Here is a 12,832-nt window from a genome sequence, read left to right as displayed (position 1 = left end):
AGATGTGTTCTGGGCTGCATGAAAAACAGTGTGGCCAGCAGGTTGAGGGAGAGGATTCTGCCCCTCTGGTGAGACCCCACCTGCAGTGCTGCATCCAGCTCTGGGGTCCCCAGCACAGGAAGGACATTGACCTGCTGGAGTAAGTCCAGAGGAGGCCACCAAGATGATCAGAGGAATGGAGTACCTGTCTTATGAGGAAAGGCTGAGAGAATTGGGGTTGTTCAGCATGGAAAAGAGAAAGCTTATGGGTGACCTCATCGTGACCTTGAAGTCCCTGAAAGAAACCTACGAAAAGATGGAGAGGGAATTAATACAAGAGCACGTAGTGACAGTTCAGCGGGGAATGGCTTCAAACCGAAAGAGAGTAGGTTTAGATTAGATAACAAGAAGAATCTCTTTCCTGTGAGGATAGTGAAGCACTGGAACAGATTATCCAGAGAAGTTGTAGATCCTTTGGAGGTGTTCAAGGCCAGGTTGGATGGGGCTCTGAGCAACTTGATCTAGAGGAAAGTGTCCCGGCCCACAGCAAGCGGGTTGGAACTATATGTTCTTCAAGGTCCCTTTCTAACCCAAACCATTCTATCATTCTGTGAGTCCGTGATTGTGAAATTAAATTTGCCTTTTTATTCCCTTCTCAAGGGAGAATGGTGCTGACAGTATATTGGATCTTGGATTGCTAGACTCTTCAGATAAAGTGCAGGTACCTGTTGCACAAAATTTATGTAAGATTCAGTTGTATCAGTTAATTTTAAAACCAGAAGCAATTGGAAGCTTTCTTTATCGTTCAAGACAAAGTTCTGTTTAATCCTTTATTTTCTTTCAAAAGGGTTAACAGTAATTAGTCAAAAGTATAAAATGTTATTGGGAAATGTCACAGGAATTCTTAACCAATGGAACCTGAATCTTTGGGTCTAGTAGCAAGTAGCTTGTTGATGATGTGTGTCAGTAACTAGAATTAAGTGTGTTAATTGCTATTTTGACTTCCAAAACAGGAAAATAGAAAGCGACATGGATCCAGCCGCAGTGTAGTAGATATGGAATTAGATGATACAGATGATGGGGATGATAATGCACCACTTTTCTACCAACCTGGAAAACGAGGTTTTTATACACCAAGACCTGGTAAAAACACAGAAGCAAGGCTGAATTGTTTCCGAAACATTGGCAGGTATGCTACCATTAACTTTATAGTCTGAAAAAATGTAAAAGACAATCATATGTAACACCAGAGAGAGTACTGATGATCCAAGCTGGAAAAGCCTTCTTTTTTATGGTCTCCGTTTCTCACCCTGAGCATAAATAGTGGGAATTTGCATATGTCAACTTGAGGTTTCTTTGCCTGTTAAATTTTAATTTTTTATCCTGTTTTTTAAAATTATGTATGTCCTTGATTTTCATTTGTGACCGATAAAGTTGGAAAGCTAGCTCCAGCTTAATTATTAGAATATTGGAACTCTTAATGTGAGTTTGCTAAAAGATCTCTGATGTAATTTCTGCTGTACCAAAACAAACTCCAAACATATATTTTCAGAATCCTAGGATTGTGCTTGTTGCAGAATGAACTATGTCCCATCACTTTAAATAGACACGTAATCAAAGTTCTACTTGGCAGAAAGGTAAGTTGAACATAAACATTTTAATTTCCTGTAATTACTTAAAATCTCATCTATAAAACTGGGGTTTTTTCCCTAACCACATATGTATTAACTAGCCAAGTTGACACTGGAACTGTATGGATGTCTTTAAGTTGAGGACTATCAATTTTTTAGTTTCCTAGATTTTGAACAGAGTAGATGTACTAGAAGTCAGGTATTTTACTAAGATGTAATGATTTGTAATAGGTTAGCCTTCAACTCCCTTCAGAAACTACATACTGTCTCTGCTTTTTCTCTTCCTGAGACTCAGAAAAGATCATTAGACAATGCTAGGCAATAGTATCTTAGCTTACAGAAAAGCTTTTTTGTGGATATTTGAGAGAGCTCATAGAATTAATTTGTAATTAAAATTAATTACATTAATTAATTAGGTATAGGTGTAGGTATAATTTAATTCAGAGCAATAATTACCTAAACTTTAGACCAAAAATGCTACCCTGACTCAGTAAAAATGAATAATGTATTGCACTTCTGATACATTAGTCACTGGCATTTTAAGTTCTGTCTGATGCAGCAAACTTAAACTAAGGTTTGTTACTGTTGGTCTTTCCTTAAATTCAGTTTTGATCACATAATCAGTTATCCAGCACAGTATAATCTTTAATGAAAAAGTGTTAACGGCAGAAATGACCTTTATCTATCCCCTGGTGTCTTCCAAGAGTGATTGCCTTCTAATTCTTCTTTTCAAGTTTTTCTTGTTGAATATGTATTCCTTCCAATATTCTAATGTACCTTCTAAAGCAGACCGAAAGTAGGAGTTTAACTGCATTTATTTCCATGTGTTTGTATGCTTTGTTGCTAGTGCATAGACTTGGCACGGATCACATAATTTTGAATGTGTTCTTAAACATCTGTTACATTTCAAAATTCTGTCCTTTTTTACAGGTGAACTGGCACGACTTCGCTTTTTTCGATCCGGTTATGTATGAAAGCCTTCGGCAACTTATCCTTGCTTCCCAGAGTACAGATGCTGATGCAGTGTTTGCAGCAATGGATTTAGCCTTTGCAATAGACCTGTGCAAGGAGGAGGGTGGAGGGCAGGTAAGCACAGCTAAATCTGTGGCTCTGTAGTTTCAGAGTTTGGCAGCTGATGCAGGTTGCAGTGTGCACATAATCCGTGCTCTTCTCAGATGGCACATAAAACATTTTACTCTCCGTGGATTCAATGCAGTGTTCTTAGGCATTGAAACCTGCATTTTTTTTCCTTGAAAGTGATCTAGAGCCTACCATAGAGCCTGGCTACCATAGTCAATCCTAGGGAATTCTAAAAACTCACCCGTAGTGGTAAATTTTGCTTGGTTTTGGAGGTATATTAAGCAATAAATCTCTGCAGCATACTGTGGTGGTTATAACAATGTCATTTCCTTTTTATCCCTTTTCTTCTTCCCCTTTTTAAATGTTCTTTATTTCTTTGCCATAGGTTGAACTTATTTCCAACGGTGTAAATATACCAGTCACTCCTCAGAACGTATATGAGTATGTCCGGAAATATGCAGAACACCGAATGTTGGTAGTAGCAGAACAGCCTCTACATGTAAGTCTTTAGTGGAGTGTTTTTAAAAAGAAAAAAAAATACTCCAGTCAGTTAATTAATTTCCTCATTTTGGTATTGCTAATCAGGTTTCTTTTGAAGTCTTGACAATTTCATTAAAAGTATTTAATTTTCTATTTTTTTCGTAATTGTATAGCTGTTTATGCAGTACTTTGAAGACCAAGTACTTTGAGCAATTTATTTTATAGAATGAAAGATAATTTCTTTTATAGTGGGTCTCATTGGTTAAATATAACCATATAAATGGTTCATTTCTTGAGCTCAAATAGCACAAATCCTCTTGGAACTTTGACTTTGTATTTGGCAGTACTTCGTTCTAATAATTTATTACCTTTGATTTGTTTGCATCCTTGTTCTAAGGAAAAATCAATTATAAAACAGCTTCTACCAGCCTGGCAAGAAATGTAAAAATTGACTAGAAAACCATATTTAAAATTATTTTCTTTTTGAAGCCCTTGTAAAATAAAACTTACGGAATAATATATTTTTGTAGACAGTTACTGAAGGTCCAGTCTGTCATATGATGCTACATCTAAACTTCGTTGCTTGTGCTCATTGTGGTTTCCTGCTGCACATGTGAGATTACCAGATTACCTCTGTGCAGCTGAGGTCCAAATTCTCACAGAAAGAACATGTTCCTGGAATTAACCTACTTATCTCCATGTCTGCATATATTAATAGTTTGACTCTTTTTTATTTTAAGAGTTGAAACCCCTTACACTTGTATTCATTTTGGAATTTTCTAAAGCAAATTGATTCACAGTATTCCATTCTGAATATGGAATTTCCAATCTTTTCAGGATATTACTTATTTATATAGAATGTGTGTGTGTGTGTATAATTGAAGCAGAGTTGGCATGTGTCTGAGGAAGCAAAGTAAAAGTAATGTGCAAGATGCATTTTTTTAAAATTCTCATCAGATTCAGCACAGCTTCGCAAAATACCTGAACATTTTAGCATGAGAGACTGACTGCATGTGCTTCTGGTCCCGGTGAAATACTAGCTCAAACCATTACTGCTTTCTTTTGCTGTAGTAGGTAGGGTTTAACAATTGGTGCAGTTCTTTGTTTCAGAAGATTTGCATCTCAGATGATAAAGCTTTGAAAGAAAAGAACAGCTCAGAGAATAATGAATCTTGAGTTGAAGGGGATTTCACATGAAACTTTTCAGTAGTGTGTTTAAAATAATTCTTAAAAGTTACAGGGTTACAATGTGCATTTTGTGGTTTTCACTTAAGGCAATGAGGAAGGGGCTCCTGGATGTACTTCCAAAGAATTCATTAGAAGATTTGACAGCAGAAGATTTCAGACTTTTGGTAAATGGCTGTGGTGAAGTAAATGTGCAAATGCTAATCAGCTTTACCTCTTTCAATGACGAATCAGGTACGAAATAACTTACTCATAAACAGAGTTGCAGGGATAACTTAACACTGTTCTGTGTGGAGTAGTTAACCAGCATTAAACTTAAACTATCTCTTCAAATCTGGCATTAGTTAATAAGCCAGTGAAAGCTGTAATAAAGTTACTACTTGGCTTTTTTTTTTTACATTGCTTTGAAAATATTTACCTTCAGTTAAGGGAGGGTGGAGAAAGCATGTTTTCCAACTTTGCTGTCACTAGATGTTAAATACAAGGATTGTATTATTGTTAGTATATCTTTCTTGTGAAAATTGTGACCTAACTTTAGAACTATAAATGTGATGGATGCAAATTTAATACTTCTTGCATAATGTTTAAACTGCATTTAGGTGCAGTTAGGATTTTTGGTAAGGAGGGAGGAATGGGAGTGGTACTGAATTACATCAGTGTTAGCCTTGCATTCAAAACTATTAGTTTTGAAATTATTAGTCTCCAATATCAGGACTTTATGAATGCGATTGTAGCTGAGATCCAACTTGCAGCACACGTAAAACAGATCTCTTAATGTTATTGTCCAGTGTAGCAGCTGAATTGTATACCTTTTATTTCACACAGGAGAAAATGCTGAGAAGCTTTTGCAGTTCAAGCGTTGGTTTTGGTCCATAGTTGAGAAGATGAGTATGACAGAAAGACAAGACCTAGTAAGTTGTCTATTCCCATTGGAACCATGCAGAAGAATTGGAATAACTGATGTCATTACTGTTCTTAACTGTGTCTACCTGCAGAGACTATGTGAAGAGTTAAGGTAGCAGAGCAGGGTAGTAGGGTTGGGTAGGACTGTCAGTTCTGGAAACATCAGGTGTGAATCTTAGACCTTCTTGTAACTGAAAGTAAGCATGGTGTGTCCTTCTCCTTGTTCATAAGTCTCTTAGAGAAGCACAGTTTTACTCTGCACAGTTGCTCTTAAGATGAGTAACTGTGGTTACTCAACTGTGCTGTGGGCTGGTAGGGTTTTGAGGTGGAATTCTCTTCGTGGATCATCTACTCACCTGACTTCTGTGTATCCTGAGGGTAATATGTGTGTCCTTTCTTAAAGATGTCAGTGATCATACCATGTCCTTTTCAAAGCCCTTCAGGAATAACAGATGAGAAGCATGCAAAAACAAGATGCTGTTCAGGGGTTTTAATCTTTAAAAACTTACCTGTAAACTGTATTTGTTGTACACTTCTTCAAACTGTTTAAGTTCCTACTCTGTAAGGTACTCTCTCTCCCTTACAGTCTACTAAGAGGAAACAAAGAGTACTCTGAAAAGTGGAAACCTTAGAGCACATTTTTCAAGGAGTATCTATGGTTACACTTTGGTGGTGACTTAGTATTTCACACTTGAGACAATAAACGAAATACTCTGTTGCTGCCTTTTGTCTGTACCAGTACTACATTCTGTAGTCTCTAACTGGTTTGTGAGAGATTCCTGATTCAAGTTGTATTGATGGCAGTCACCACCTTCCCAGATGGACTTGAGGACATTCATTTACTGAGGATTTGTTGATACAGGATAATTTTGAGTGCTGCTTTTATCAGTTTTATGAATGAGCAGTTGAGGAAGGGAAGCGAAGGAAGCTACTACAGAAGCAAGTAGCATGACTGTGGAGTTTAGCTGGCATATTGAAGAGAACATAGTGTGATCAAACTTGTGTGACTGTGCAGTTCTTATTTAACCTATCCCTACATTTTGTAGGCAGTAGGAATCTCTACAGCCTTGTAAATCATAATTTTATATGCTGCCTTATTTTTTCAGGTTTACTTTTGGACCTCAAGTCCATCATTGCCCGCCAGTGAGGAGGGATTCCAGCCTATGCCATCCATCACAATAAGGCCACCAGATGACCAACATCTTCCTACAGCAAACACTTGCATTTCTCGCCTTTATGTCCCACTCTATTCCTCTAAGCAGATTTTGAAACAAAAATTGTTACTCGCCATTAAGACCAAGAATTTTGGTTTTGTGTAGAGTATAAAAAGTGTGTATTGCTGTGTAATATTACTAGCTAAGTTTTGTAGATTTTTCCATTTGTCTATAAAAGTTTATGAAAGTTAATGCTGTCATACCCCTGGTGGTACTTCAAAGATTTAAATGCAAACATTCCTGTACTAAATCTGTAATGTAAAGGCCTAAGGAGCACTAGCAATATGTGATTGCAACAGTTTGCTAGTCAATAACTCCTTTGCCTAACCCCAGCCAAAGATGACAGCAGAACAATATAATTTACACTGTGATTTATCTTTTTGCTGAGGGAAAATATGTAAAATGTTCTGAAAATTCACTGCTGCCTTTGTGGAAAGTGTTTCAGCAAAGGTTCTTGTATAGAGGGAGTAGGGAATTTCGAAATAAAAAATTAAGTATGTTCTGTGTTTTTAACTTTTTTTTTAATGGTGTTTAATTTGTGGTTGGCTGCAGTTGTGTATCATGTATATTGAACTTGTAAAAAGTTCCTGACAGCTCAGATCCCGGAGTTGGGATCGTTCACTTATGAAACCACTTTCATTGCAATTTTTGTTCTATTGCATTGAACTCTGGCACATCAGATACCATCACTAATATTTTGCATGTAATCTGTACCTTTAGTGCTTTTTTTTTCCCTGTACATATTTGATGAGGCCAATGCACAGTATTTCATAGTTCACAATCAACATTTTTGTATCCTTGTTACAGTGAACAGACAGTCAGGAGATTGTTCCACTACCCGTTCTAACCCAACACTTGTACTACATTATCTAACTATGTAAACTCAGCCTGGGCACTTTCTGGTAACTGTAAAATGTTTATAAGATCATGATTATTGAAGATACATTTTTTGGAAAACTTTAATGTTCGTGAGCTGCTTAACTTCTTTTGTATCTAGCCTTTTTTTAAGTATCTTGTTACAGTTTTTTAATAAAGAAATTACAGACAAAATACCAAGTCATACTGAAGAAACAATAGTTTTTATTTATTTAGCCATTTATACTTTAGCTAACAGCATGCACTAAACATAGTTGTTCATTAAAAATCTGAATTTTGTAACTGAAAAATTGACATGCAGAAGATATTTAGTCCACATTTTACAGTTAGCAGAGAATCCTGAAAGAAATGGGCCAGGCAACCCCTCCTTTTTATAGAATTGGTTTGAAGGAAAAGTGGCTTGTTCTGAAAAATCTCAAGGCAATTAGGTTAGAATAAAATTCTCAAACTTCATTGTAGTCAGTTCTATTCTATGTTCACTTTTGAAGTGGTTGGTTGCTTTTGGGGAGGGCAGTCTTTGACTATAATCCAGGACTTCTTTTCCCTAAGGCTTGAGAGATTTTTGTGAGTTAGAAATTGATTAATAAAGAAAGGAGATACTGTTTCTGTGTCAAAATAAATTCCTGAAAGCTTAGCAGATGGCAGTATCGAGGGATAAGAGTTTTTGTGGTGGTGATGTTTTCCTTCTTTCTTGCTTCCCCAACCCTATTAGTCCATGTTAGTTTTTTTTTTTCTCCCTTTCATTGTTGAATGATGGATGAGCTGAAGTAATGTTCCATCAAAATCCCAGTGGAACTCTCCTTTGCCAGAGTTCCATTGGGTTTTCCTTTCTGTCAGCTAGTTTGAGGATGAGCAGAAGTTACCTACATCTGATTTTCAAAAAAGCCTGTTTTCATAATTTATTTAGTTGCTAGAGGTATGGAGTACAGTTGATACCACAAATTCTGATAACCAGTTGCCAAATTGATGCAGAAAATCCTGTTTTCTAAATAAGGCAGACTGTTCCAGGCTTGTGTAGTTAAACTGCAGATAAATAAATAGATGTAGAATTACTTCTGCATGTGCTAATACTTCCTCTAAATCTATTATCCTAGAAAAGGATAGTTTCAGTGTACGAGGATTGGGGTCTGTTCTAGATTTCTTGTTGTGACCTCCAGTGTATCTTAAGTTCAAAACTGTATTAGATTTTACTATGCTAAACAATAAAAAGCAGTACAGCCTCACAAATCTAGGTAAGGGCATATTAGTATAGAGAAAATTCATGCTGGTATGGCTGTTCTCTTATACTAAGGAGGGTAAGTTACAAAGGTACAAAGCAACATCTGCCTTATGCCTGGATATCAAACTGCTGTGATCATTCCCACTGCCAAAACTGCCTCTAACTGAAATGTGTAAAGTTAGTAGAAAGCAACAAAAGAAACTGTTTAGAATAGGCATCAAATCTCCAGTCTGTAAAATAAAGGTCCCTCCCTCACAAAGCTTTGTGAGGCTTGATGTACTAAGAAGTATCCAAGGCCCTTGGATGAAAGGCCATATATACATGTAAAGTACTGTGTATATATATGTATTGTGTGTATATGTATATAAGTGTATGTGTATGTATAACATATAAATATATGTTATATGTATATATATTTCTGTATATAGCTTAAACATTTTTTAAGTCCTGTAATGTATAGCTAGACAAAAGTTATGCAGATAGCACAGTAGCTCACCATATATACACACACAAGGCATTCTGATAAGCAGAGAGGGAATTTAGAATGGTATATGCTGTCGTCATTGACTTGAAATATGTATGTAGCTTTATAAATAGCTTTTTTTCCTCTGTATGGTATATTTAAACTATATCAAGATTTTAATAAGAAAAATGTTTATTAAAATCATACACCTCCTCTCCCTTTGACTTAAGCCCTTCTGTTAGTTCACTTAAAATGTGGTAGAAAAACTAGTTAAAGGAAAATTCTGCAATGTTTACACTTTTAAAATAGTCTAAATCCTTAGCTGTTCACCATTGCTGAAAGAGGAGATAAACGTAGCTACTAATAAAATGTTATCACCAACTTCTAGAGTAGGTCCTAATCTGAATCCAGGGAAAACTGATACTTTAGTGCTAATTTCCATGACTAATTCTTGGCTTTGGTTTCTGTTACTTAGCTAACTGTATCCAACACAAGGAAAATCACTTGCTCCGGCTTTGATAATTTTCCAGGAGTGAATAATTCTATGGACTTGTCATCAAGTGGTCTTTCCCACCTGTGTGGTTTGAAGTGAGTTTTCTTTCCTGCAAGTTAGTGATTTGGTCACTAGATAACAAGCAGTGGTAAAGCCGTAAACTGGCAAACTTGTGAATCCAAACCAAAACCCTTGCCCAGCAGCATTCAGGGAGGCAGAGGAAAGGAAATTTTCCTCAACTCTTTGCATTTTGCTTTGTATGCAATTGTGCAAATCATACAGACCTGCTGTTTTTCAAAAGTGTACTTCCCTGCATCGGAAGAGAGGTGTGTCAGGAGCAGGGCTGCACCTCTCCATGGTAGTTGGAGTGCAGGTGGGAGAAGTTCCCCAGTCACCACCAACCATCTCCGATGTGGTTGCTTCTCGGGGAGAGCCAGAATTCAGCACAGCTCCTGGTCACCCTTAACGCCACATGAAAGATTGTTCACTAGGTTTGTATTTACCTCCTCCTTCCTGTGCTAACTGCCCTAACTCCCTTTTTATAGTGTCCCATAGCCTGTGGATCCTGTCTCTCTGTGCATCTGTAAATGCCTTTTCCGAGCTGCTTCTGTGTCCATGCTCTTTGCTTCACTGACACTTGGATTTCTCTGGCTTCTTCTCTGTAAGGCAAACTATGGATACCTTGCTCAGTAGCTCTGATTCCCTTCCTCTTTTCACGCTGTGTAGGATTTGACCTTTGTTTGAACTCCTCAGTTTGTGTATTTAGTAACAGCTCTGCTAAAATCAAATAGAAAATAATGCAAATCCAGATTAACTGGATTTCAGTACGTGTGGTGTTAGCTTATTCTGAGGTAGAATGAATGTCCACACATTGAAATGTGTAGGTGAATGGGTCATGTGGAAGCTTCAGTGACTACCTTGAACTCACAGTGCTGGAAGTTTCCACATGATCTCTGTTAGGAGGACATGAACAGGCTTCACAACTGGAAGCTGGCCTCCATCACAGTGCAGTTGTTACCCATCAGGACTTCTGGCATTATCAGGAGCTCTAATGGGTCCTTTGCTAGTTGGAAATTGCTTTTATGGCTTTCATTTGCAGCTCTTTCAGATTTGCTGATGAATTGAGAAGCATGGAGGGCTTTTAATTTTTTTTAATATTTTTAAATGATTTTTTGTGGAGTTGTCTAAGAGGGTAACTTCATGTCTCGCTTGAAACACAGTCCTGTGAGAGACTATTTTCCCCCCTTTGTCAATGGCTTAATATAAAGGTATTTTTTGTCTATTACCACCACAAACTACTATTATAGTAATAGACTATTCAGTGTAACAAGAGGCACTTGGTTGCTCCCAGGTGTTTCAGAACTTTTCCATAATGGTAAAACTCTTCAGTGTCCCTTTGTCCAATGGCAATGGCAGCTTACACAAATGCATATGCTTGAATACTGAAGTCACGTAAACCTACTGGAAAATAGATTCTTGCCACAACTTATGATGAGGTTTCTCAGCAAGGAGACTGCAAGGAGACTTAAGGAAATTTTAGGCTTTAGACATACTGAAATGATTCACTAATTGATTTTCCGACAGTGAACAGTGCGAAGCTGAAAAGCAGATTTCACTTTTAATTTATAAATGAAAATCCTTCAATTTACTTGAAATGGCACTTTCATATACAAAATTAGACTTAGCTGCCTTTTTAAATGGCTCATAAGTATTCCCCAAAAAAGTAACACCTTTTGGGGGAGGGAGAAAAGAGGTATTACAGTTAAAGCAGTGATGACTGTATTTGCCAGAGCAGGACAGCTGCCATGGCAGTGAGGAACTAAGGGAGGAATACAGCTTCCACCACCTGTTAGGGAGCTTGTTTTAAATACAACATTGTAGGTACACCTGAGTAATCTGAAATCTTGCAAAATTGCGCATAATGCTCTATTTAATTTGTATGTGCTTGTCTGTATTTCAGTGTTGTGTACATGATTTAATTTTTATAAAACAAAGCTAACAGAAGTTGGCAGATTTTTGTGGAGGTGCAAGAACAGCCACCTGATGTTTGGTTAATCCTTGAGGTACATTTCCTTTCCAATATTTTTCTTTTTTATGTGCATCTTTAGGCACCACGTAAGTAGTCATTTGCTGTGCATTGGTAAAAGGACAGGTGTTTAAGAAGTTACCTCCAAATACTTGAACGATTTCTATTGCTAAGTATATTAATTTATGATAGGTCTTAATCCCTGTCAGGACAGGGTTTTTCCTTATTTTAGGGAACTCTGAAACACCAGCCACGACAATCAGACAACTAATAGGCAAGTCGATGTCATTTAATACAAATAGTCTGCTGCTTGTTGGTTTTGGCCCAGAAACTCGTGCATCTCCCCCTTAAGCCACCAGCACACTCTGTATTACACACACCAATAGAATTTGTCTGTAAATGGGCCAGTTGGGTTTGTTCTACATCAATCCGTGTTCCTTTCAATTGCTCTGGACAAAAAGCTGGAATCTGTGGTAGTCCGTACACACCATACAAGTGGAGCTGTTGTTGGACGTGAAGAATAAGCAGTTTGTATAGGTATCTCTGGGAAATAAAACTTCAAGGATGTCTCGGAAAGAAGAGTACTCCAGTAACAGCAGATGTTAGTGTGAAACCACCTTTTCTCATTTACTGTTTGTGTGTTCCTGCTGTGCTTTTCAGTAACTTGCTGCCCAGGCACCTGTTTCTGCTCCCCAGAAAACTCGGTGTAACAAAACCAAAGCTGTTCTTGTGCTTAGTCAGCCGTGCTGCACAGATCTCACCGCTGAACTTGTCTTACTCCCTGCCCTGGTGAGGCTTGAGCGTCTCTCACAAGGCATAAAAAAGCCGCAGGAAACAGATACAGCCCCGAGGAGCCCAGCTGGCCTGACTCCCCTTCCCATGCTGGGGAGTGGAGAGAGGGGAGGTCTCAGCCACTGTGGCAGACGGGTGCCCTTTAAAAAAAAACAAACCCAAAATTCTCAAGGGCATACGAATTCTTAAAGCAACACCGAAAGTTACCTTTTTGGAAAGGCGACACCCGAATCTTTTGAAGCTCTCTCTGCTTGCAAGCAGGGAGCGAAACACGCACCACTCGTGCATTCACTGGCAAACCCTTGGCGAGCGCCTCCAAGCGCTGCAACCAACTCTGTGTTTGTTATGCAATTACTGAGTCCTCCCCGGGGGAGGAGCGGCCTTGGCCATGGCCGTTCCCCCTTCCTCCGCCGGCCCCCCTCGCGGTGCAGTCCCGCCGGCCATGGGCGAGCGCCGGGGGCCGGCGGCGCTGCAGGAGGCGGCGGGCCCGG

At 38.3% G+C, this 12,832-nt stretch overlaps 2 protein-coding genes across 10 annotated transcripts in view; both read left to right on the top strand.

Moving 5' to 3' along the window:
* The window catches only part of UBR5 (ubiquitin protein ligase E3 component n-recognin 5), an 81,368-nt gene extending 74,383 nt beyond the window's left edge, over positions 1-6,985 (top strand). For all 9 annotated transcript variants that reach the window (XM_042036103.1, XM_042036108.1, XM_042036109.1 and 6 more), the window contains 8 exons: positions 640-700; positions 993-1,168; positions 1,532-1,616; positions 2,541-2,696; positions 3,076-3,189; positions 4,445-4,589; positions 5,181-5,266; positions 6,365-6,985. In XM_042036103.1, coding sequence (XP_041892037.1) covers positions 640-700; positions 993-1,168; positions 1,532-1,616; positions 2,541-2,696; positions 3,076-3,189; positions 4,445-4,589; positions 5,181-5,266; positions 6,365-6,577 — 1,036 coding nt within the window. In that variant the 3' untranslated portion in view covers positions 6,578-6,985. The remainder of the gene's footprint in view (positions 1-639; positions 701-992; positions 1,169-1,531; positions 1,617-2,540; positions 2,697-3,075; positions 3,190-4,444; positions 4,590-5,180; positions 5,267-6,364) is intronic.
* Positions 6,986-12,714: 5,729 nt separating this feature from the next.
* The window catches only part of RRM2B (ribonucleotide reductase regulatory TP53 inducible subunit M2B), a 21,099-nt gene continuing 20,981 nt past the window's right edge, over positions 12,715-12,832 (top strand). Inside the window, exon 1 of the mRNA XM_042036112.1 lies at positions 12,715-12,832. Within this exon, the coding sequence (XP_041892046.1) occupies positions 12,730-12,832 (103 nt within the window). The 5' untranslated portion in view covers positions 12,715-12,729.

The sequence above is a fragment of the Corvus kubaryi genome, unplaced genomic scaffold, assembly GCF_017639235.1.
Source record: "Corvus kubaryi isolate FWS band 111438036 unplaced genomic scaffold, C.kubaryi_AGA036_p1.0 37385, whole genome shotgun sequence".
NCBI classification, from domain to species: domain Eukaryota; kingdom Metazoa; phylum Chordata; class Aves; order Passeriformes; family Corvidae; genus Corvus; species Corvus kubaryi.
The sequence above is the reverse complement of the archived record's forward strand: the minus strand, read 5'-3'. Positions and strand labels throughout refer to the sequence as shown.